This window comes from Coloeus monedula, assembly GCF_965178545.1.
Source record: "Coloeus monedula genome assembly, chromosome: 14".
In the NCBI taxonomy this organism is placed as follows: Eukaryota; Metazoa; Chordata; class Aves; order Passeriformes; family Corvidae; genus Coloeus; species Coloeus monedula.
The window spans coordinates 13,502,240-13,528,159 of record NC_138794.1 but is presented as its reverse complement, the minus strand read 5'-3'; the positions used below and the strand labels follow the sequence as shown (position 1 = coordinate 13,528,159).

At 41.2% G+C, this 25,920-nt stretch overlaps 1 protein-coding gene across 2 annotated transcripts in view; it reads left to right on the top strand.

Moving 5' to 3' along the window:
- Nucleotides 1-20,083, top strand: part of RFX7 (regulatory factor X7) — a 50,075-nt gene extending 29,992 nt beyond the window's left edge. The window contains exons 4-9 of one of the 2 annotated variants that reach the window (XM_082290655.1): nucleotides 325-447; nucleotides 6,457-6,573; nucleotides 8,375-8,459; nucleotides 9,125-9,332; nucleotides 11,579-11,874; nucleotides 12,780-20,083. In XM_082290655.1, the coding sequence (XP_082146781.1) occupies nucleotides 325-447; nucleotides 6,457-6,573; nucleotides 8,375-8,459; nucleotides 9,125-9,332; nucleotides 11,579-11,874; nucleotides 12,780-16,088 (4,138 nt within the window). In that variant the 3' untranslated portion in view covers nucleotides 16,089-20,083. Of the gene's footprint in view, nucleotides 1-324; nucleotides 448-6,456; nucleotides 6,574-7,569; nucleotides 7,733-8,374; nucleotides 8,460-9,124; nucleotides 9,333-11,578; nucleotides 11,875-12,779 lie in introns of those variants that run through there. The other variant, XM_082290654.1, reaches the window with a different exon arrangement.
- Nucleotides 20,084-25,920: the final 5,837 nt, after the last annotated feature.

Sequence of the window (25,920 nt, the reverse complement as noted above, 5' to 3'; positions counted from 1 at the left end):
GCTGGCAAACTAAGTGGGCAGAAGCTTAGAGATGGCCAGTAAGGAATAATAAATTTAAGAGGGGAGGTAGAACTCTTACCCGTCACTGTGTACTGGGAGCTGTGTATCAGTCAAGAAGTGGAGCATGGAGTCTCTTTGTTAAACTGTGGATGAAAGAGGGAGAAACTGCTGCCCATGGCTCAAGGAATAGGTAAATGCAGGAGGTGCAGGCCCTCTTTGTCTCTGGTGTCTCTCCATCTGTGTGGGCAGACAGTTATTAAGTCTTGTAAGTGAGGAGGAGCTGTAGAGCCATGTCTTCATCAGCACTTCTCATTCTCTCCCCAGTGATCAGATCTCCATGTCGTCCAGCCGTGCCCAGCAGATGCATGCCTTCTCGTGGATACGCAACACCCTGGAAGAGCACCCCGAGACATCCCTTCCCAAGCAGGAGGTTTATGATGAATACAAGTGAGTGCTATACATAGGACTTTAGCCAGTGCAGCGTTGTGTGACACTGACTCTGCAGGTACCCCACTGGTGTGCGTGGACGCAGCCTGATGGACCACGCTGCTGTACCTGAGAATACGGTAGCTGCTCTGTGGCAAACTATATTCATTACTACTGCCTCTGGAGATAAGACTGTGGTGTTTAAATTGTGCATTACATGTACAATTGCTGAAGAAGTACTTCTTAACAAGTAAATATCTGTATGAATATTGGTTTTGTGGGCAGTGTCACAGTTAAAAAGCATCAGTTACTATCTTACAATATGTGTTGGTCTGCTTGTTTGCATACGTATATGACTGCCTTAACAAGGGTGAGGGGTTGAATTGTTCCCTATAGATGCAGCTATTTTGCACGTACAATCTTGCCCATCACACCTTTCTTTCCAGAATAATGCATAAATATTGGGCCTTCCTGCAGCAAGCCTGATTTCTACAGAGGCACAATGTATCTGAATATGTATGAAACCAGTAACCAAGGCCACTGTGAGTCTATGTTGTCAAGTCTCAAAGCTACCATGTAATGAGAAAGCAATTAGAAGCAAGGGAGAGGGAGCTGTCTGATGAAAGCTGGATTTGAATTCATTTACAGAATGTACCCTGTGGGGGAGGGGGAAAGAAATAATCATCCTCAGCCCAGTTGCCTGAAGATGAGTAACAGATTTATGATCTAGTATGAGTATTTCCATAATCTGAACGATTACAGTAATTTGCAGGGAGCTGAATCCCTTCACCTTCTAAGTGCCTACAGGATTCACCCCATAGTAATTGTTATTGCAGGGTTGCCTTCTGCAAATATCTCGTTTTAATTAACTCTCTCTGCTGAAGTGTTTTACTCTGATTGAGCTGAAGCATGATGGCATTGGCTTGCCTGGGGTTGATAAACATGCACACACCTATTTCTGAGCTCCTGCCACGGCCGGGAGCGGTGACGCAGCCTGGCAGTGCAGCCAATGGCACAGACGTGCCGGGGTGGCCAATCCCTGAGCAGCAGCCGCTCGCACAGACACAGCAACAGCGGCAGCTGCTGTGCGGGAGAGAGATGGGAGCCTTATTCTTAAATATATTTCTTATTAAATAATTTATGGCCTGCTTCAGCAACAAATCTGCTTGGCTTCCATGCTGTGCCAAGCTGCAGATGCCCGGAAATATCATCATCTACAGATTGCGGAGTGTGAAATTTGGATGGCTTTGTATGTAGCTGCATCAAGTATTTGTGTATTGTATTTTTTTCCCTAACAAAATAAGGGTGGTAAGCAAATATTCAGGAAAATATCAAATGTTTGGAATCTGTTCTCCTTTGAAAGCTTCTGTTCTGTTTTTAAAACATTCAGTTTCTTTGAATATTTTCATGAGCTATTCTTACACACCAAAGGAGAAGTAGTCTTGGAGTGGGATATGGGGAACAGGCATATAAATATGTGAGTTAGTTTTGATAAGTCCTTTTTCTTTACCTAAGGGTGCTAAGACCTCTCAAAATTCGTTTCTGTTACATTAACCAGTTACCATTTCTCTCTTCTATGTGCAGAGATGGATGTTGCATGAGCTCACAGTGAGTAAGCTTATGCACTCTGCATGTGTAAATCAAAAGTGCAAGGCTTCAGAAGAGTGCTGCATCATACCAGCATCTTCATTCCTGCTGTATATTTTGGTCAAAATAAATTTTGCAAAACTCCTGGCCTTCTGCATCACCTTTCATATGGTTTGGTTTTTTTTATGAAGAGGGAAAGACAGAAGCTTGCACTCCACACAGGTTCACCTTTGGCAAGTGTTGATAGTATTTTCAGCTCCTCCACATTTCAGTAGCCTCTTCTCACTGGGCTTATTCTGTACAGCAACTCTTCTTTCTGTTTTGTTGCTCTTCAATTTAAGTGTGAATTCATCTCTCTAACTGGATAAAAGTGAGTGGATTCATCTTTCTTTTGAAAGGGATAAAATAACTTAAAAAGGTATAAGGCAGTAGCACTTGGGAAGGCTGAGAGCTTGCAGCTGAATTTTAGAAAGGGGGTAGATGGGAGCTGGTTCACCTCTTGTTGGTGCTGTGATGCTGCTTGTACTGACAGAATACATTGAGCTGTAAGAAGCTGGGTTTCTGTTGGGTGCTCACAGTTCTGTCCGTTTCCTCTGGGAGTTATGTGGGAATACAGGCTGGAAAGTATGGGAGCTTAAGGGGAAGTGCCCAGCATGTTATCCAGTCTGCAGTGAATGGGTGCTGCTTCCCATCAGATCCTTTCAATGTTTTCTTGTAAGTCAATTTTACTTGGATATCTTGTCCCTGTTAAAAAACATTCTTCTGCACACAGCCATGTATAGATTTAGCTGAGTTTAGAGAATTATTATTTCAAGTCTAAATGCAGTCCTGCAGTACTTACGCAGCCAAAATCCCTATTTGCCTACAAAACAGTTTGTTGAGCCTTCAGTAAACACTTGAGTCCTCTTATCTTACTTTACTGCCATGACGCAAGGGAAGAAAGTCATTCATATTTAAGTGTGGTGTCCTGAAGATTCACTTGATACGCTTAATATGGATTAGGAGGTCTTTGAGTCATCCTGTATCTCTTTCCTTTAGTCTGTAAATCATTAATCCTTGCTTTACTGGCTGCTGGGCCACTTGGTGCCACCTGATGCATAGATTACATGTACTAAGTGTTAAGAATGTTAACCAACAAGTTAGAAGAATATTCAGAAGCTAACACAGAAAAGGGCAGTAGGTATAGGTATACCATGTCTGTTGAACACATAAAGGACACAAGGTACATACTAATCTTGTTGGTTAGTGCTTATCCAGTATTTTTATATAAAATTCCCAGATAGGAATAGGATGGGACCTCCTGTGTTGCAAAGTCTAGTCCCATGTCATAAGCAACTATCCATATATTCCTTTGAAAGCCAATCAAACTCCATCTAAAGCAGTTGTTTCTCACCTCTGCTGCTGTTCTTGGGAGTCTGACCTGCAATTTCATTTCTCTTACGGTTTTCAGACATCTGGTTTTCATCCTACCTGATTATTTGGACTGATTTATGTGCCAGCATTGTTTGTCAGTTTAATGAGAGCCTACCTCTTTCTAAGGTTCTTGGCTCTAACCCATTTTTGGAGACCAGTTGTTTTGGGGATTGGATAAACCAAGAACTCTGTTTTGTTTCATTTAATAGGTTCTTAATCATTTGCTATTCATGCTGGTTTTTTCTGCCCAGGAAGCTGTGTAAGCTGGGCTGCATAGCCTGTCTTTATCAGCTTTTTGGTTAATTTTTTTTTTCTTGTGGTTTAATTGAGGTGCATTGCCAGAGTATTTAATGTCTGGAGTACATTCAATTCAAATATCTTACAAAAAAAAAAAAAAATCATCATTTTCTTCTTATCATATAGGGGAGCTCTATACAAAGGAACAAAGCGTCCGTGTGTCTGTTGTCATTCCTCTCTCTGCTTAGACCTTCCCTCCAACCTCCCCCCCCCGCCCCGGTCTGTTTCCCTCCCACCCACCCTTCAAAGAGCAAAACAGCTCCTGGGCTCAGCGATGTGCCAAGAGTGCAAGTAGCAGAGAGAAGAGCTTCAGGGGAGAGACTCCTGGTATGCTTTGTCAAGTCAATGAGAGACCACAGATGGACATGGAGGTCCTCGGCTAAGCCAGGAGGGGGAGGGGTGATGTGGAATGATCTGTCTGAAAACTGAAATTCCATTATAACACTGATGGCTCAGAAATTACAAGCTTGCAGGAGCTGCCACTATGGATACAAGGGGACCGTGTAGACTGTATGTTTTTGCTGCTGGCAAGTGATTGTCTTAAACCAGATGTGCTAGACTTGAGGAATGGATAATTTTATTCCCTTTTTATTTATTTATTTTCTCCTAGGGAGGGAATAATTTTAACTTTGAAGTTAATAGATTGGTAGGTCCCTAATCCTGGTGTTTCGCTAGCTTGTTCTTTCGGGTTTTTTATTTTGCTGACATTGTTGAGTTTCAAAGATACTGCTGACTGTGGCAGAGAAATTTGGAGAGTCCTCCTTTGAATGGTATTTGAGACTTAAAGTCTTGTAATCAGCATCAGTAAGCAACAGAGACCCACCTTCCAGGAATTTTCAGACCAAAGTTTGAATCCATGGAGGCCTGGCAAAATGCAAGGGACAAAAACCACACAGAGATCTAGTTGCATATCTTTACACAGAAAGCAGTGTGATTCCTTTGAGGATACAATGAAGCAGGAAGAGAATTCCTTTGTAATAACTTCAGAGGGACATATCTAGAATCCAGCTTCTGAGTGACATTCATTGAAATGTGTAGGTATATACACTGGATATAGAGCTTCTTGATGTTCCACATAAGAACTAGACTGATGCCTGACTAGTGTACCAGGTTGTAGGCAACGTGTCCTGGTTTGGACAGAGTGGCCCCAAGACATGGGGGGAGGCTCTACAGGGGAGTGTCAGAACCAAAGAGCGTTGGTCATCATCAGAATCATTACATCTGTGGTGGCGCTTTCTGAGCGGAGGATACCAACCTACAGCCAGGGTAAAAGCAGCAGATACTTGCTCTGTAGTAACTAGTGTTTTTACTGAGAAAGTAAAGGCAATGGAAGTATCTCAAGAAATATGTACAGCTTTCTACAGAGCTACAGATTGAAAAGAAGACATTTTGACTGGCCTCCTTGGATGCAGGTTGTGACTAGGTGATGCTGGGGATGAAGTATCTGTTTCAGACTGCTGCTTTTTCTTTGCATCTGCCTGAGTTTCCAGGGGTTTGTTTGTGTGTATGTACCTGATTAGAGCAGCAGGCAGCTGTGGGGTGTGAAGTCATTGTTTTTCTGCTCTCCTGCTGATAACCACACTGGATCATGTACCTTTTCAGAGGCAGGTTGTTTTTGTATATTGCTGGTAGGATTTCTCACAGGAAAGGAGGTCATTGCTATCTGGTGCTGATGCTGTGGCTGTTGGGAATCTCACAGAGAAGGTTTTACTGGTACATTTTAGGCCACAGCACATCAACGTCTGTGAAACAGTGCAGGGAGTTGCTGTCTTTGTGCAGCCTTAAGCACTTCCAGTTCAGGTCCTGGTTTTCTCCTTTGCTTTATGTTTCTGATTTTCCAGAACATTCACCTTCTGCAGCGAAATCAACAGTTCTTGTTCTCTGCCTCAAGTATTTTTTAAATGTCTCAGATGCTGAAACAAAATTCTTCCTGCTGCTTTTGAGAACTGAAGACAGAAAACAGTGCCCATTTGACTAGAATAAGTAAAGTTGGCAAAATAATTACTTTTTGTTTCTTTATTCCCCTATATCATCGGGTTGTATACTGAGTCGCATGATGACGTTCATTTGCAGCAGCAGTTGGAATCTCTGTTAATTTAGGACTGTTAAATAGGGTCCTGTAATCAAGCAGCTCTCATGGTTCAGTAGGGTCACAGTGGTAGGAGGACTGGGTCCTCAGTATGTGCTTATGTTATACCTATAAAGCTGGTTCCCTGGGAAGGCATCTTTTAAGTTTAGTTCTGTTAAGGTCTATTAAATTGAAGTTGTATATGCAAAATCTTTCTCTGGACACTGACACATCTCTTACCTACTGCTTTTCAAATATTCCTGCAGGACTTCAGGCCTTATCACACTCAAGTTGTGCTTCTGGCTAGAACAGGGTCTAGGGAACTTTATCACGTCCTGAAATAAGTGAATTGAAACATATGCATCAAACTGAATTGTGGAAGTAAATCTTAACTGTGCTCTAGATAATGCCACTACTTGTTATTTCTTCACATGACTTGTCTTTGAACTCAGTAGAGAACAAGGCAAAAACTATGGTATAAATAGCTCTGTTTATACATTTTTAATGCATTCAATTCGTTGTGGATAGCTTCATTAATGTTAAATGTGGTTCTAAATATGGACGGGGATAAGTGTTTTCTTTTGAAAACCTTTGGAGTCTAGCATGTAGGCTGGCCTCTTGTATTAACTTCGATTCCATTCACGCTTTCTTTCTCTTTGTTGCAGGAGCTATTGTGACAATCTTGGCTACCACCCATTAAGTGCTGCTGACTTTGGAAAGATCATGAAAAATGTCTTTCCAAATATGAAGGCCCGTCGTCTAGGCACAAGAGGCAAATCAAAATATCCTTTGCTAGAACGCTTCTCAGTAACTTGTTCTGCACTTGCTTGGAGAACATCTGTCGTTATGGCTTAACTACCGGCTAAATGTAGAAGTAATGTTGAATAAAAAATGCCGACACTTTTCCAACGTTCTTTAAAAATTATTAATTGCAGTAGTGTTAGGTTGCAAGATACAACTTTGGAAACGAGTACTTATATTTAGATTCTGACACTCAGTTGTCACAGCAGCGAGGCATCCAGAAAGTTTTATAATTTAGTACAAAGAGATACTGGAATAAAGGAACCAGAATTGGTAGTGATTTTCAAACCATTTTTTTCATTGGCAGCATTTTTTTCTTTTCCAAGCTGAGAATTACACCTTCCCATGAAAACCCTTAGAAGCTGTGGTGAAGTAATGTACTACCTTCTGCATTCCCCAGGGCTGGCTCTTGCTGCGTCCTGACATGCTGGGTAGGCAAAGCCACTGCAGTAAGCAGAGAAGGGAGAGCGTGAAGAGGCTAAAAGGCACTGAGGTGTTCGTAGGTTCTAATTAAAAACCACTCAAAAGAAGTAACAGCAATGATACGGGTGTGCTGTAGTACTGGTCTTTGCCAGGTCTCACTTGAAGCATGCACTTAAAAAGAGAATTAAATTCTAGCGGGCAGCCCAGAATTGCTTGTCTTCCATTGAGGGGGAAAAAAAGCCTTCCACGTCATAGTAAATGGAAAAGTTACGTGTCAGTTAAACTGTTTCATAAAATACAGTGTTGGATTATCTAGTAGTGAAATCCAAAACTCAGTACTCATGTTCTGGATAAAGCTAGAGAAATGTTAAGGAAGAAATCATGATGTAATTGTAGCTTGACCCAGGGGATCTCTTTAAGTTCTATTTCCACTGTTTCTAATTCAGAATGATTGTAGTGTGACCTTGTCTCACACCTACCATAATTCCCAGGCTCCTTAGATTTCTTTTACTGTAATTATGCTCCATCCAGGTTAATGCAAGCAATGTCAAGCTCCATGGCCTAGGAAAGAATACAGACATGTTTACAGAATGTGAAAAATTAGTGATCCTGGAAGGGATTTGTGTGTCATGGCAAAAAGACACTGTGTGTCAACTCCCAGAGTAATGTTGTGGAGAGGAAAAAAAAGGCTGATTTGATTTCTAGACCTATAAACAAGTGAGTATGAGTAATAAAGGGAGTATATTTTTGTGTACCAATTTGATTAGATCAGTGTAAGAAAAAGTCTGTGTCTTTATGTCTGTGTTTTTACAGAAAAATTATCATGAGTGAGGAGAGAGTGCCTCAAAAATTGTGTGAAATTGTAGGAAGAAATGTACTCATCAGGCACTTTGTCTTGTCCTGGGAAACTCCAGTTTGAGGAAGTCCTTTAGGAGAAGGAAATAAAGTAGAACCTAAATTCGAGAATGCATTTTTTTAGTAGTGATTAACTTTTGGAAATTTATTCTCCCATTTTGTTTTAGAAAGAGAGTTTGGACTAAACTTATGTTAATGATTTGAATATTGAGTAGCTAATCAAAATTGCCTGGCATGGTTTAGTGCTTGTTCTAAGTCATCACATGAAATTCATCATACCTAGCATCTTTGTGTAGATGGAGAAGCCCCAATGACCTGGCCAAGAATGCAGCCATTGATAGGCTTTTGATTCTGGCTGGCTGTGAGATCATGCTAATGACAGGAATTCTTAGTTCTGTGTTGAGTTTGCTTTTAAAGCTTATGAGGATTATCAGAATAATTACTGCTCTTCTCTCCTATCCCCCAACTAACAAGCAGACAATTTAGACCTTAATTGTTGTTCACATATTGCTACAGTGGACTGAGGAAGAAGGCTTTTGTGCATATGCCAACACTGCCCAACCTTGACTTTCATAAAACTGGAGATGGGGTATGATATATATTTGCTTATTTATATATCTTTCTGCAAGTTAACATTTATTATGCTGTTTTTCTGTCAGAACTTTTCAAAACAAAGTGAAGATCTCTGCAGCTTTTAAGATTTTTCTTTATGATTCTTATATTCTGAATCATTGTTTGATTTTTTTTTTTTCTGTAAAGTTCACAATGAATTGCAATACTCTTGAACTAATTTAGGAAGTGAAGTAGACTTCCACAGTGTTCCTATCCACCATATACATGTTTTTGACTCTCTTTTGCTTTTACTGTATTTTTTTAAGTCAATGCTAGGGAAGAGATACCCCAGTGAAAGTAGCAGTTCCTGGGTAACAGTGATTACTGATTTGATAAGACTCTGGATACAGGGAAAATCAATTGTTGGTGGTCCAGATATTGGGATTCTGTCTGTGATTTTCTTCCAGAAATGTCAATTCCATATAATGCCTTTGGAAACAACCTGTAGATTATTGTCAAGACATTTAATTTTGAAGGATATTGATGTTGTGATCTCATTCTCATAACTTCATGTAAAACTGTGAACATACTATTCAACCTTTTGTGTGATTCTGATAATAATTTGCTTTCTATTTTTGTTTTCATGCCTTAATGACCCTTATTAATTAAAGTAACCTTTCCTCCTTTGTTTGTTTGGTTTAGTTGGATGGAGCAGAGCCATCTGGGCAGCTGCAAAGTGCTGATGAGGAAGTCGTCTCTGCAGCCTGTCGGCTTGTTTGTGAATGGGCCCAGAAAGTGCTGAGCCAGCCTTTTGATACAGTCTTGGAATTGGCTCGTTTTCTTGTCAAAAGTCACTATATTGGTACCAAGTCAATGGCAGCTTTAACAGTAATGGCAGGGGCACCAGCAGGTAATGAGATAATGCTGGATGTTGAAATGGGGGATCTTCCTACTGAGAGTAGTAACAGCTTGCTTTGAGGAAGCACTTCTCTTCAGGGCAAACTTTAACACTGACTCTGAGCATTGAGCATTCATTTACCTGATTTTAGTCACATTGCTGCAAATTACTGTTTGTGCTGGTAGTCTGGATAAAGATCTGAAAATCAACACTGGTCTCAGGTTTAGTTGATGATCCTCCCATTCCTCTGGTGAGGACCCTGGTCTTCAGGGCATGTGAGTACTTTTGCTGAATTTATATACTTGGCTAGAACAGGAGTTTGGTGCTGCTACAATGCTGGTTTGTAGACAGACTGCTCGTGTAGCTGTGTTTCTGTCTGATAACTTGCCCTAATTTGGAAAACATTTTCTGTCAACAGCAGATTTTTTCTGTGGTTTGTTTCCTTCTGCATGCTTGAAATCAGTCGCTTAATCATTTAAAGTGTGTTTTGGTGATGGATACAAAAACAAAGGATGAGAAGGGAAATGCAGGTGCACAACATGCCCCCAGACTTGCCTCTGAGAAGTTCTGCTTAGGCCTATCAAGCAAAATGAGTTCAGATCAAGGCCAGCCTCTTGAGACTGGCAATTTTAAATGGAGGAGTGGTGTTCAGATGATCCCCTTCTGGATCACATCCTTTCTCCTTCCGGCTCTCTTTCCTTTATTCCAACTTGGACCTGACAGGTGGCAGTGCTGGGTGGTTTTTTTGCTGCCTGTGTGCTCTATTGTGACCTATTGCTTGGCTACACTGCTTCTGCTTGCTGTGCTGCTAGAAGGGACACTCAGTGTATTCACGTAGCTTCTCCCCCTCACTTCCTTCAAGACAAGATGATTTCCTTCAAGGAAAAGGGCACTTACTTCCAGTGCATGCCTCTATGGCTTGGATAGTCATTTTAGAAGACGTTCTTCCTGGCATGGCAAACAAAATATTTCCATTCCTCTTGCAGGGAACTGCAGTGTCTCTGTGCATTAACTGAGGAAAAAGCAAACTTTTACCCTCAAAGAAAAGTTTGAGGTTTTTTTCTTATCGGTATTGCTTGCCCATCTAGAAGAATTGTGTGCCAGTAATTGCAATATATTTGGGCATTTCACTGCTCTGTGAAGAAGAAATTGTGAAAGTGGAGATGTGTTGTAACATTCAACCCCTCGTGGTACATGCAGACTGCTGCTGAGAAAGTGGGGTGCCAGACCACAGTTGCTAAGCATGTGCTGGGCATCTAAAACCAAACAATTTGGTTTAGTATTGTAAAATCAGTATTAGTAAAACTAGTAAAGTAGTAAAATGGTGTTGATTCATTTATAATTAGGAGTTACTTTAAAGCTGTGTAACCTCAAAGTATAAATGAAACAATATTGGAGCATTTCTAAAGGGGTATTTCAGCAAGGTTATTTGGTCTCTAAAGAGCACGCTAATCCTCTTGACTGTTAATAAAAGATCATAAATGTGATGTGATTTTGTAAGGGAAATTATTACTAGCTGCACAGAGGACACTAATTCTCTGTTTTCTCCCTGAAAGCAGCACTTGCTTGCTATGTGATCAGCGAAGTAATTTCTCCAAAAAAAAAATCTTCTTCTGTTCTAATTTTCATTGTTTTTTCAACTTTTTCTTCTTATCTTTTTTCTTTTTTTTTCCTGAACACTTCTCTTACTGCCCTTTTTTCACCATTATCCCTGATAACACAGAGGCTTTGATCCATTCTGATATTAGATGCACCGTATTTGATGCCTTGGCCATTAGATAATGTCATCTGCTCAGAGCTGCTCCTCTCTGACACAGGCCCACAGCTTTCTGGAAACATTTTTCATTTAAAGCTGCCTTAGAAGAGGTAACAAAACAAAACTACGGCAGATGATGGATTTTAAAGGTTCATCTGAAACGTGCCCGCCGCCCTCTGCTGCCAGTTCAGTGAAGTGCACCGGGCTCAGATTGTGCTGACACACGTTGCCATTTGACAGTACTAGAAACAAGAGGCCCATAAAAAGTATTTTAGCAGCTAATGCCCAGCTTGTCTAACAGACAGAGATTTTGCCACAAATGTGGAAATAAACTGAAGCTGAATAGAATTAAGCATGAAGTGGATGGGAGCACCTCATGGAGGAGGTGTTCTCAGAATGGTTTTGGAGATGCCTGCTATGTATTCTCTGTTAGAGACAGAAGCGACACCACAGCGGACAGGGTATGTTTGGTCGTAATTCATTCTCCTTCTTTTGTTTTCAGGAATAAAAGGGATCCCCCAGCCCTCAGCTTTTATACCTACTGCTGAAAGTAATTCCTTTCAACCACAAGTGAAAACTCTGCCATCTCCTGTTGATGCTAAGCAGCAGCTGCAGCGTAAGATCCAGAAGAAGCAGCAAGAACAGAAACTGCAGTCTCCTTTGCCAGGAGAGTCTCCAGTAAAGAAAACAGAAGGCGCTGCAACCAACGGTGTGACCAGTATATCTAATGGAAGTCCTGCCATTCTGTCCCCTCCACCTATTGGCATTGTTGTGGCTGCTGTCCCCAGCCCCATACCGGTAATGCTCTCCAGCAGTTCTCTAGAGAATCCACCCTATGAAATTGCTGTACATTGCCAGTACCTAAGCAGTGATGCCAGTGGGATAGAAGAACAATTTCCATTCAAAGGCTTGGGTGCCTTGACACTTCTCTGTCTGGGCTGTGTTGTACCACATTAGTTACAGGGTTGATACAGAGGCAGCAGAATTCTGATCACATACCATAGGCCAAGTTCATCTCTGAAGGCATTAAAGTGAGCCTTGAGATGAAGTTTAACCAGATGAGAGAGCTGACACCAGTTGTGTGGGTTACTGAGACCCTAATATGGAATCTAAATTACCTTTTATTGGCCCAGTGCATTTAGTGACAGGTGCAATTTTATTTTGAATGAATTTCTGTAGTACAGAACATTTTTGTCTTTCAGTCATATAAAATTGGGCTGGGGAGCACAGCAAGGTTATTTGGTTTTAAGATGTTCACTGTGCTGTTCATTTCGATAGGTAAGCCAGTTCTTCTGCCTGATAGTGAGTTTGTATTTAAATCACTTTTGAAACCTTAACAATGAGCAGTATTTTGAACACATCCTCCCCTCTTTAGCCTTCGTATGTGTCTTTTTGTCCCGGGTGGTGAAGGATTGTATGAGAATGACCCTTTCATTAGCAGAAGAGCAGACTAGTGTGTAGACCAGTGCCTCACACCTTAAAAATAGGAGGCATGTGTCTGACTGCCAATCCTTAGGCAGAGAAATAGAAATCATCTTGGACAAGAAGAGGAGCTTATTTTGTTTCAAACTGACATGCACTAGCTTTGGTGTATTGAGCTGTGTTGTCTTTCTCACCTTTGAAGTGATTGGGGCTGAGGTGGTGTGTGGGCTTTGGGGAATTCCTGCTTCATTGCCACACCTTTTCTTTTTCTCTCTCTACAGGTGCCAAGGACCAGGCAATTGGTGACATCTCCAAGTCCTATGGGATCATCTGATAGCAAGGTCCTGCCGCTCAATGTTCAGGTGGTCACTCAGCACATGCAATCAGTCAAGCAGCCACCAAAGACTCCCCAGAATGTTCCTGCCAGCCCTGTTGGTGACCGCTCTGCCCGGCATCGCTACCAGCAGATCTTACCGAAGCCAGCAAACACCAGTGCTCTCACCATCCGCTCTCCCACAACGGTGCTATTTGCCAGTAGCCCAATCAAGACTGTTGTGCCAGCTCCACATGTGAATTCCTTAAATGTGGTGAAAATGACAGCAATATCTCTTGCCCCGAGCAGCAGTAGTGTGCCCGTTAAACAGTCGCCTTCAGTTAGCACTAGTGCAGGAGCAGTGGAAGAAGGGAGGACTGGTCCACAGATCAAAAATGGATCTGTTGTTTCACTTCAGTCTCCAGGATCCAAGCCTAGTACTGTTGTAGCCACACCTGCAGTCAAGATCAAAACGGAACCGGAAGCATTGCTGGATGAGAACTCGGTGCAGGGCCAAGAGAGCTCTGACATGTCTAAATCCATAAAGGCAACCCCTGACCTGCCTCCTGCACAGCTAATTAATTTTGAGGTTGCAGCCTTGAAGGTTTCAACAGATGATGTCATGGAGCTAAAACCAGGTAAGGGCTGTGATCAGGAAGCTGAAGAAGCAGGGACCAAATATAAGACACAGTCTAATGAAATCACGCCAGTTTCTTCAGCAGGCAATAATCAAAGCACTCATAAACTCACAGTTGCCAGTCAAAACTTGTCCAGCACCAGCATCAGTTCACCTCCTACTGGTGAGTCTATGATTAAAGACAAAACATGCACTAAAAGTCCAAGAAAGCGACAACCTTCCACACTTCAGGATTCCCAGTTACCACCTGTAAAGAAACCACTAGTGGAGCAGTTTTCGACTGGTAATGCTGTTGTGGAGGGTCAAAAAGCTAACAATGTTAAGAAGGCTCTGAAGGTTGGATCATTAGCTAACAGTGACAATACAGCAACACTTGCTCAAATTCCTGGCAAGGTACCTGTGACAGTATCTGTACCTTCTGCTGCAAACTTAGCAACAGACCTTTCTCTGAGCACCAATTTAAATACCTGTGATCCTGCTTTAGAACAGCAGCTTGCATCAGCATCATCTCCAGATATAAAAGTAAAATTGGAAGGAAACTTGTTTATCATAGAAAATGATTCAAAATCTGATGGCAGCTTTAACCCAAATACGTGGCACCATATCACCAAAACCTCTGACTTTGCATCTGTGAATTGTGATCAGCAGCAAGATATCAGTGTTATGGCTATTGCTGGGCACTCGGGCTCTAGTGACTTACAGGAATCGGCGTGGGAGCCGGTGCACTGCGAAGGTATACAGCAGGATGTGTACAGCCAGCAGTTACAGAGCCAGATCCAGGACTCCTTGGATCAAATACAAGCACAGTCTTCAAATCAGTTACCTCTGCAGTCTGAGCTGAAAGAGTTTGAGCATACAGTCCCTCAGTCAAATGAAAACTTCTTTTCATTTGATGATGACCTTACCCAGGACAGCATTGTGGAGGAGCTGGTGCTCATGGAGGAGCAAATGTCCATGAATAATTCCCATCCTTATGGTGGTTGTCTAGGAATGGCACTTCAGAGTCAGGCCACAGCTCAAGGAGCTCCTGTGTCATCTCATCCAAGCAGCACGCACTTTTACCATTCGATCCATAACAACAGCACTCCAATTCACACTCCCACCCCCACCCCCACCCCAACTCCCACCCCCACCCCGACTCCAACACCCACCTCCGAAATGATTGCTGGATCTCAGACCATGTCTCGAGAGAGCCCTTGTTCAAGACTGGCTCAGACGACTCCTGTAGACAGTGCCCTAGGAAGCAGCCGGCACACACCCATTGGCACGCCCCATTCCAACTGCAGCAGTAGTGTCCCTCCAAGTCCTGTGGAATGCCGAAACCCATTTGCATTTACTCCCATCAGCTCCAGTATGGCTTACCATGATGCCAGCATCATATCAAGTAGCCCTGTGAAGCCAATGCAGCGGCCTATGGCTACCCATCCCGACAAAACCAAGCTCGAGTGGATGAATAACGGCTACAGTGGGGTTAGTAATTCATCGGTTGCAAACCATGGCATCCTTACGAGCTACCAGGAGCTGGTGGAAGATCGCTTCAGGAAACCCCACGCTTTTGCAGTTCCCGGCCAGTCATACCAGTCTCAGCCGCGCCACCACGACACTCACTTTGGTCGCGTGACTCCTGTTTCACCTGTGCAGCACCAGGCAGCCCCTGTCAGTAGCACTACCAAGCAGGAGGGCTTTGCTGTTCCTGCTCCTTTGGACAGCAAAGGAACTGGCTCATCTCTCAACAACAGTCTGAGATGCCGGAGTGTGAGCCCTGCTGTCCATCGCCAGCGTAATCTCAGTGGAAGCACTGTTTACCCTGTGTCAAATATACCACGCTCTAATCTGACACCTTTTGGAAGTCCAGTGACTCCTGAAGTTCACAATGTATTTGCTAATATCCATGCAGACACCAGTGCCAATAATATAGCACAGAGAAGCCAGTCAGTCCCGTTGACTGTGATGATGCAGACGGCCTTCCCGTCTCTTCAGAAACAAACAAACACTAAAAAAATAACCAATGTGTTGTTAAACAAACTTGATTCTGATAGCGATGATGCAGTGAGAGGTTTGGGAATGAACAACATGCCCTCAAATTACACAGCCAGGATGAATCTCACTCAGATTTTGGAGACATCCACTGCTTTTCCTAGTGCCAACCCACAAAGTATGATCAATTCCAGCACTTCAGTTTATGAATTCCAAACACCAAATTACCTCACAAAAAATAGCAGCACCGATCAGATCAGTTTTTCTTCTGGAGATAACCAAGCACAATCAGACATCGGAGAGCAGCAATTAGATTTTAGCAGCACTGTAAAAGACCTTTTAGGGGAGGACAGTCTGCCAACAAACCAGCAGCTGGTGAATCAGGTGGCATCAGATCTCAATAACGTTGCATCTGTCTTTCCCAGCGACATCAGGTTGTCTTCCGAGCTCTCAGGCAGCATTAACGATCTGAACACTTTAGACACAAATCTACTGTTTGATCCAGGTCGTCAGCAGGGACAAGATGATGATGCTACACTGGAGGAATTAAAAAATGACCCCTTGTTTCAACAAATCTGCAATGAATCCATTAACTCAATGACTGCATCAGGTTTTGAGTGGATGGAGAGTAAGGATCATCCTGCTGTTGAAATGTTGGGTTAATCTTGTTTTATAATATGTATGTAGCACACTGTATCTAAAAGACAGACGTATTGTATTTGTCTTAATGGAAGTGCCTCCCGCAGCAGAAACACTTGCTATGTATTGTGGCATTTTTGAAAAAAGTTTGCTGTACCTGTTTGCTCATTCTTCAGTAAGGAAAAGGCAGTCTTACCAATTTTAAACAAATCTGAAGCTGATAGGCTATCAAAGAGCCAGTATTAAAATTTGAATTTTGGAGTGTTTCCCATTCAACATTTCTTGTTTTAGCAAATAAAGAAGTGGTTAATGGCAGCCAGTGATTACAGCTCTGGTTGATGCTTTGGGAGGGTTTTAATTCAAGCTCCTTAGTAGGCTTTCCATACTTTGTATTGGTAGTTACTTCTTAGTAGGTGATCTTTACTGACCTTTGTCATCCAGGTTTGCAATGCAGGGTGCCTGCAGGTAGGTAGGTGGTGGGGAGCAGGTACAAGTGGACCAGGTGACGTGCCTGATCATTGTGTAGCTGTCTGGAGCACTCCTTCATGGTGAACTTCGGGAAATCTCTGTAGCACTGGTGCCACTGGCATCTCCAGTAAAACACAGAGATGGGAAAAGCTAACAGGAATGATCAAGGAAAAAGATGCACTAAATTTTTTTATTTAAGAGAAATAAATCTATGTAGTTATTTTAGCCATTAATATTCATTACATACTTGATATTTTAGTTCTCATGTCAATGTTTTTATATTAGGTAAAATTAATGCAAAAATATTTTGAGCACTGAGATTTAATCTAGGCATAACACCCTATTTTAAAGTGATAGGTACTGTTTATCAATGCTAGAGAAGGAACATGATATTTTCCCTCTTTTTTTTTTTCCTTTTTTTTAATAGAGAGCTGCTGGAGCTCATTAAAATACTGTTTCTAAAGGTTTATTTTTTTTTTAAGTTTGCTCTTTCCTAACCTAGTGGAGGGTGTAGGAAGACGTTATTTTCTCTCTCTTTTGGTAGGTTGAGCCTTTCTGTCTTTCTTGCTCACTCTCTCTCAAACAAAAGATTATTAAAATATTAGAAAATACGGTTAATCTAAAAATATTTCATATAGAGCCATAATACTGCCAGGCACTTTACAGATACACAGTAAGACGTGTTCTTTCTTTTGGTAAAACTTCTTTTAAAAGTACTTACTGTTTTAGAAGCCTGAATTCCATTTTCAAAAGTGATTTGACAGGGTTGATGAGTCTAATTTTTTTTTTTTTAAGAAAAAAAACCTGCTCCCCCTCTAGAAAATGAGAATTAGACTTCTGCCTCACTAGTTCACTCAAACCAAAAAGACCTTTTATTTTATCAGTATGGCACACATGGATCTCTCTAATGGTCAAAAAAGAGAGCTATTTAACCAGCCATGGCCCTGATGCTACAAGGAGGACTTGCAAAGGCAGGTTTTTACAAAAGAAGTGGTGCACTGAGTATGCTACAATATCGTCCCTTAAGCCTAGTATAAAATGGATTACTTTTCCTGTAATCAAAGTAGAAAATAGAGCAGGAAAAATTTTCTTCTTTTACATTTCTTTGAATGAGTGGTCATCAGTTTATGAAGGGGGAGATGCAGTGAGCCCCCCTAGATTTCTTTAAGGGGAAGATGCTCAGATTTTTCATGTGATCGGTGTTCTTAAGTGTCTCAGTGGTCTTCTGTTTCTTCAGTTTTGGCAAATGACTCAAGATCCCAGTACTAGTCGATTTTTTTTGTCAGTGCTGATTCAATTTGTGCTGCTGCATTGGCACTGGAGGTGCTGGTATATCATGGCTTCTCTTGCCCTTGCCCCAATTCATCACCAGTTCATGGCCTCTTCTGCAGGGACAAACAGTTGTGCCAAGCTATAGCACCTTATGGGGGCCTGATTTCACTGTGCTTGCATGAGAAGTTTTGCCACTTCATCAGGAACAAACTTGGAGAGTTCTGATCCCTCCTTGAAGCACAAGGATGTTGCGATAACGTGGTTTGCTTTAAGACCAAGTGACTCTTCCAAGGCAATGGGGAGGAGACTAAAAGCTGCATAGTAACCTTCTGCTTGTCCTGCCAGGTGTCTGTCAGTAAGACTTGAACCATTTTTCTTGTAGACTAAAGTTGCTGAAGGCAGGGCTTGAATCCTGTACTTGCCCATGGCCTTTTGACAGAGATGTGCTGAACATACTCTCACCCTGGTGGGAGGATGGGTCTGAGAGACACTCAGCACCTTTTTGTTTCTGTTTCCTGACCCTGTGTGAAGTGCCAGCACTACTGTGAATAGGTGAAACCTGCTTCGATGAAGGGGGGAGGGTCCCGTTCAACTCGGCTATTGTGTGACTGTGACTCAGTGGCAGCGCTGCGGGAGGAGCTGCCCGGGTGCTTCAGCAGCCCGTGTTCCATGGCGGGCTGGCCTCACCTCGGGTCGCTGACACGGACACTGAGGGGGGCTGGGGGGAAGGAAGGTTTAGCCTAACTACTAGTTTTTTAAGAAGATTTCTCACAAAAGCAAGAGTAGGTTTAATGTTGATGCATTCTAAATTATGCAGCCATCACCAAAGGTTTTTAAAAGTGCATTTAAAAGTATCTTTAAATGCAAGCATTACATTGGGCCTAACATGTGAGTTAATTAGCAGAAATATTCTATAATCAGTGAGTTTAAAGCAAATATATGTTTAATTTTAAAAGTATTAAATTCGTTAAGAATTGTTTCAAGTAAAATCCAAGGCACAGGCACAGCTTTGTACATTGGTATGTATCATTTTAGAGATGTTTGTGTGTTGGTGTTATAATTAATGTTAGGTCCCTGTACTTAGTGCTAGTTAGTTCTTTATGATACATTGAGACAGAGCACTACTGCACACCAAAGTATGCAATACCCAAAGGAAAATTCTGTGATCCTAACAAATGGAAGCCTGTCTTTGTCAGATACTCCAAAACTATGAATTTGAGACAGTTCTGACCCCTTGTTTACATTATTGGCTTCCTACTAACATAAGAAATAAATTATTTTGATAGCAGTTTTTGCTAAAGTATACAAACTAGTGAATTTGTACCCTGTGTACAGTATTGCAGCAAACACTTTAAATTTGATTGCTTGGTTAGTCCAGCAAACTTTCTGGGTTCATATATTGCACTAAAATTCTGTTGAACCTGTGGCAGGCACATTCCTTAGGATAAATGCAACAAATACGGCCCACAGATTAAAAAAAAAAAAAAAAAGGCAAAACAACAAAAAAAACTTTTTAATGTGTTTCGTTATTAAAAGGCAAAATGTCATTAAAAGTGACAGGTGAAATTGTCTTATGTAGCAATGTGCATTGATCTCAATGAGATATTTCTATTTTTGATTCTCTTACATGAGAATATTGCAGCAGGAAAAATTAAGTTTAGTTTGCTTCACCATGTTAATACATGATCACAAAACGTGCATGAGTGTTAATGACTTAATCTTGTACAGTACTAGATATATTCCTGTAACCACTTTTATTTTTTTTATTCTTTTGCTGTATTGAAGCTGGTTCAGTGTTAACCAGGTGAGCATAGTTATTCACAAGTTATTTACTTTTTTTATGTTAACTAATTCAGCTTAGTTATTGTTGAATATGTTCCTTTCTTGGATTATTTTTTATTGTTCTGGTGTTGAAAAACATTTTTGCATCATTTTATCATGATAAGAATTCATGAAGTAAATAATTTGCAAATAATTGCAATAAGCACTGACTTCCGAACTGAAAAGAAGGAAAGCGTTTCTTGTGCAGTGCATCTGAGGATCATATAATAGTCTTGTACTATACTGTGCTTTATTTACTGCACCGTAAGGAAAGAAAAATCCCTGTTCCACATTTTCATTTAGTGCAGGAAATCCAGTTTCTCCCCTCTTCCCCAGTGTTTTGTTGTCTGTTGTACTGCTGAAACTACAGTAGTTGAATATTGCAGTAGCATTTCAGTTATTTTTTTTATTGAAAGTGCTCAAAAATTGTTTTTTAAATGTTTTCAAAAACAATAAAAACATTTTATATTAAAATTATTTCTGGAGTTTTTTCTTTATGTGGAAAATGTGCTTTAGGGCTGACCTAAAATACTAAACTTTCTAGTTTGTGCGATGACAGATGACAGCTGCCCAGTTGAACCATTCTGCATTTGCTGAGCCCAGTAAAGCTGAGCATGAAGGTAAATCTTCCTCGCTGGGGTGCCTTGGTCAGTCTGTCTTAGCCTAAGTGTTGGTTTCATGCCTGGGTGCTGGCTCTTGCTGTTGTGACATACAACATTCCATTGCTGGTGTTGCCATCCACTGTGTTGGTGCTTGCATGCTTACCCTGCTGGTAAGGCACTCTTACAAGATGGTGTTAGGGTGGCTTGACTTGCTAACATAAAGAGGAGAATGTGTGCTTTGATCTATGGAGTTCTGTATTTGGATTGTAAAATTGCATGTAAACCCATCAGTGTGCCCAGCACAGTCTGTGTGAACAGGATGGAAAGGCATTGCCACAGAGCAGGAACTGGCTACAAAATAATGAGGATAAATATTCAGGTTTTCATGCCAAAGAGATGGCACTGGTTGACAGACTACATCCCAGACTATAGAGGTGCTGAGATGAGCTGGTGGGCAACAAGATTTGATGGTGGCATAGAATCACTTAGGCTCATCAACAAAGAAAAAGAATTACCAGGGAGACATGAGACAACATACATGAAAGAGAATCAGAAGGAGATGAATTTTAACATGTCATTGGAGGAAATACTGTTAATATATCTCACTGGATTCTAAACATGCTTTAGAAAGAGTTCTCAATGAACAATTGACAGACACTCTTTATGTTCCACAGTCATAAAAAATGCAAATTAAAAACCCCCAAAGTGTGAGATGAAATATAATGTAGGAGATAATAGAAGAATACTTTAGAAATGTATAGTTCATGTGAAGTGATAATGGGTTTTAATTCGCACCTCTCAGCTGTAAATTTGAAAGAATATGGCTTAATGGTTAATAAAAAGGATCAAAATAACAAATCTGTGAATGGAAATGTCCTAACAGGAAAGATTTAAGAAGGTAGAAATGTTGGAACTGAAATAATGAGCTTTGTAGGTTTCAAATTATTAGATGCTTACATGCTTAACAAAGACATCCAGAGTAAGTCCTAAGCAATTGCTTTGAAATATTTTTACATCTCCAGAAATACAAATCTGTATGTATGAATGCAACTGGTATTCCAGTAAACAGAATTCCACCTCTGGGATTAAGGATTGCTGTGTCACATGAGGCAGTGGTTCATGTAGTCCATACAGTGTCTCTGCAAATGATACCACCATGTTCTCTAGAGACGAAGACCTGCATTATTAGGTGGTCACAGAGTAAGTGGCCTCTGTGGAAACTGTTCTAGACTCAAGAGACAGAAGCTCCATCTGAAGACAGTGCATTAGAGCTGGCATTAGGGTGGGGAAATGGGTTAGGAGACCTCTGGAGCTCCCTTACAACCTCACTTTAGCAGCATGTGCATCTAGGCAGGAGGGTTGAGTAAACCTAACTGGATCTGACTGTGCAGCATGGCTGCTCTCAGGTAAAGTTTAAGCATAATATTTGATGACTATCAAATTCATTTGACAGAAAACTTGTAAATATCTGGGCCTCCTCTGATGCATTAAGTCAGAGTTAACCAAGGCTTGGATCTTGCTGCCCTTCTCCCTCTCTTAAAAATGGTACCAGTTAAGCTTGAAAAGAGACAAAATTGAAGAAAGATATATAGTGAGGCTTACAAATTGGAGCCATACTGGGAAGTTATTCCAAACTTAAGGAAGGAGCAGTGACCTGACTGTATGCTTAAGCTGCTTCTGAGCTGGGGATCCACATAATAGTTAACAATTAACCTGAATGTGCCCAGGCCTGGGCTATGCTGTCCCTGTACTGTGCTGTGTTTGTCCTCTGGCTGCAGGGAAACCTCGGCTAGGTAGCCATAGCAGCAGAGCCTGCAGGCGGCTCCCACTCAGTGCCAGCAGTGATGCCACTTGTGTGTCCTTGCCTCTTATCTTAAAGTGCAGCTAGAAGTTCTCATGTGAACATCCTTTCTGCTTGACCTTTGAAGTAATGAGCAGAGTTGTTTTCTGGTAGCAAAGTCCTGTAATAGCTCAAATAAGACAGCCCTTCCATGGACAAAATGTGTGTGTGGATTGGAGGCCCATTCCGTGCTGCACAGTTGGGGGATCTGAAGGGGTGTAAGGCTGTTTCTACTGTCCTCTCTTTCTTTGTAGTGCTCACCCCAGCAAATGGCATTTTAAGCATTACTTCACAGGATCTGAGCGCCTTTGTTACTGCTGTTGTAACAAACCAACACCTCCTAGTGCATAATTAACATTACCTGATGAAATCACAAGTCTTTCAGTCTCTTTTGCTTTTCCTACCCAACTTGTTAAAAAAAAAAAGAGTGAAATATAAACTCAGGAAAGCCAGATCAATTAATTCAATTGGAAGTGAACTGAGGACACGGAAAAAATTGTTTAGAAAGCATTTAGTGCTAAAAAGACAGCTGTTTCTTGCAGATTACAGTGTTTAAATACCCCAAATAAAAGACCACCTTGATATAATGCAGAATACATAACTGAATGATTATAGTTCGTGATAGGTCATAACATTTCTGCTATGTGCTTTGGATATGTAGGAAATATCCTACTAGTGATGTAAATACATTAAATGTGTTTGAACATTTGCATATCTATTCTCCAATGGCTTTGTCGTGCCTCCTCCTGAATCTGTTCTTCCTGGGCCTGCCTACCCATTTTCTATATCTGGTAATACCTCAGCTCTGAAATCATTAAAAGGGTCCATTTTTGTCCCTGTGGCTCATCTTTTCTCTGCTGTCAGCTTCCTTTTAAATAAACTGCTTTTATATGGATTATAATAAATTATGTGTCATTGGAACTTTGCCTATCCACACTACCTAATTAGATGAGGCCTATTAGAATAAAATTTTCAGTGGATCTCAAGCTGCTGGTTCAAGCAATGTTAGCAGTATGCTACAGATCCAAAGCATACGCTGCTGTGTAGGGGGGTTTTGAGTCAAATGTTAAAATTGTACTTGAAAAATTGGCCCAAGGACAGAAATGAGCCTCAGCAGCTTGTGAGTTTCATTTTAGCCTACCTAGGCATACAAGGGGCCACTTTTTGATGGAATTATTTTTAAAGTTGTGTATATATTATACCTAATAAGCTGAATGTGCTTTTAAAACCTTCATATGTGATAAAGGTAGGAAGAAGAAGGTGCATAGGAAACTGAAAATGCATTTTTATTTCTTCAGGGGTTGATAGCCTTATGTCCACTTATTAACTTGTTGGTAGTGGATTTTTGCGATGACTAAACAGAACAGGGCATACCTGACTGGTGCTGGGGCTGAGTCCATCTGTAGCCTCAAGTTTTCGAAGCACTTTGTGGAGGAGGTGGCTAGTGGGAATCAAGAGAATCTGTCCCTGCAGCCTTCCTCAGGTAGCCAACCTACCTGTTGCTTCAAATCCGTACTTCTCAACATACTTACTTTAGAGAGCTGTTGAGCTCTCTTTTTGACAATATTCTCCTTTTGTTTCTAGTATAGATGGGAAAACACAGCCCTGTAACTTATACTACATTATAAACTAACTGATAAGGACTTGGTAATTTCCTTTCCCTATCAAGAATACCCTTGAGTGTTCTATTTGCCTGCAGTGTATCAGTACTTCAAAGCAACACTTGTTCCAAGGGCTACAATAATTTCCCAGAGAGATCAAGCCAAATCACTCCTTGCTCTGAGACAAGAAGAGGCATATTGAAATGTGTTGTTTAAAAAGCTGTGTATAAGCAATGATTATTTCTGACTGAAAAAAAAAATTTCCTTGATTCTATTTCAAATTGCTTTGAAAAATTAAAACCATCTCTCCTGCTACATATATAGAGATGAGAAGGATGATGAAGTGCCTGTGTCCAAGAGGCCCTGCTCAAAGATTCTTGGTTCCTGCACCAATGGCATAACTAAAATCTACTCTGACAAGGATTAGTTGTGGACAGCAAAACTAATGCTGGGGCCTAAAATGGCTGTCTCTGCAAAAGCAAAATAGGAGATCTCGGTGCTTACTAATAAGGAATTGCTGGAGACCTGTTATGGTGCACGTAACTTTAAATTACTTTAGTGTTTTAAGAATTATCTGAGGTTACCTTTTTATCAAAAACAGTGGCTGTATAATAACAGGAGGATATTTGCATTTCCCTTTGCTTTTGGCAGAGGTAATACTCTAATAATTAATAAATATCATTTTACAGCATGCACAAAACCCTACATTCTTCTCAGTCATCCTGGTTTTTAGGAGTACCTTCTTGTGGGATTACTTTGTACGCCAGCCAGACCTGAAGATATGTGGACATTTCTTGGATGGTGGGCTATTAAGTGTCGTTTGGCATTATTGGTAATTAATTCCCAGTGACAAAACTTTCAAGGTCGTTGGAAGTCAGTCAGTGGACCAAAGATAACACATTGAAAATCTGTGTAGTCAGAAGTATTTGAACATAAAAAACACCTCAGAACTAATTCTAACCAACTAAAACCAGCAATTATTTACTATTCCCATTTTCCTAATGAAATAAGAGAGAAACACTGTAAGAAGTGTGAAAATTATGTGAAAATGGGTTGTAGAAAGATGGGAGTGCATTAATGATGCTCAGTCACACACATCAGAACATAGCTTCTCCTGGTCTTAGCAATGTTTTAGGCACTGGCAAAGAGCATATAGCACATATTACTTCATACACATATGGAGAAGGATAATTTCAAGGTATTTAAAGAAGAAAAGCCCAAATATATGATGCCCGGAAAGTTCTTACTTTTCTAACATTGCAATGGGTTGAGCTGTTAGCAAAAATATCCACAATTACTGTGTTAAACATGGGATCACTGGTGGATAATTAATCTGGGAACAGTGTGACAGCAGTTGACTGGAGCTCAGCACCTCCAGGTTTCTGTTCTGGCAGCTCTCCTCCCCCTCAAGCTGAAAATAGGGAGAGAAAGATGACATCTGAGTGGTGGTGATTCAGACAAGTGTTTACCATTTCATTCAAATGCATATGCACAAAATGAGTGTGACTTTCCACCTCCACTACAGTTGCTCTTCTTACTATGCAAGTTTGCTCATCAAGACAGATATTTCCAAAAGAAATTGCTTGTAAACTGTTATACTAGTCACAGAAATTAGGAAAAACATTTTTTATATCTTTCTCTTCTACCCTGTGGGAGGTGGAGATCTCAGCATCTTTCCTGGGAGACAGGGAAGAAGGGAGCTGGCCCAGGGCAGGTGTTGGTGCCTTGGGAACACAGGCCCACGCTCGGAGAGCAGTGTTAAATTTTGTCTGCAGGTTGCCCTGGAAAGGAGCTGTTTGAGCAGAGAATTTCTGGTTCACATCTGGTCTGTCCCTGGGTGATGGTCACACCTTGCTGTCAACCTGCAGGAGCAAGCAGAGCTGCAGGACTTGAGATAGCTGAAGGCAGTGGCTTGGCTTCAGGCAACACAGAAAGCAAGGATATCCAAACAGAGATATTTTGCTTTTAAGGGAAAGAAGAAAAGCTAAGGAAAACAGAACCCGTGACTTTGGAGAACTGAGAGTGAAAAGGAGCAGGAAGGGGCTGGTGAAAACCTGAGAATGAGCTAACACCAGCCCAGTTGCAATGCAATGCAGAGACAGCTGCCAGCCTCGAGTGACTATCAGACTGAAGTTCTTGCTAACAAAGTTTAAGCCTTCATGTTTGTATCAGTTTTGCATCTTGTTGTCATGGTGTTTGAAATCTAGTACTAATTGCCAGGATCTAGCCCATATTTAACAGTAGAGCCAACA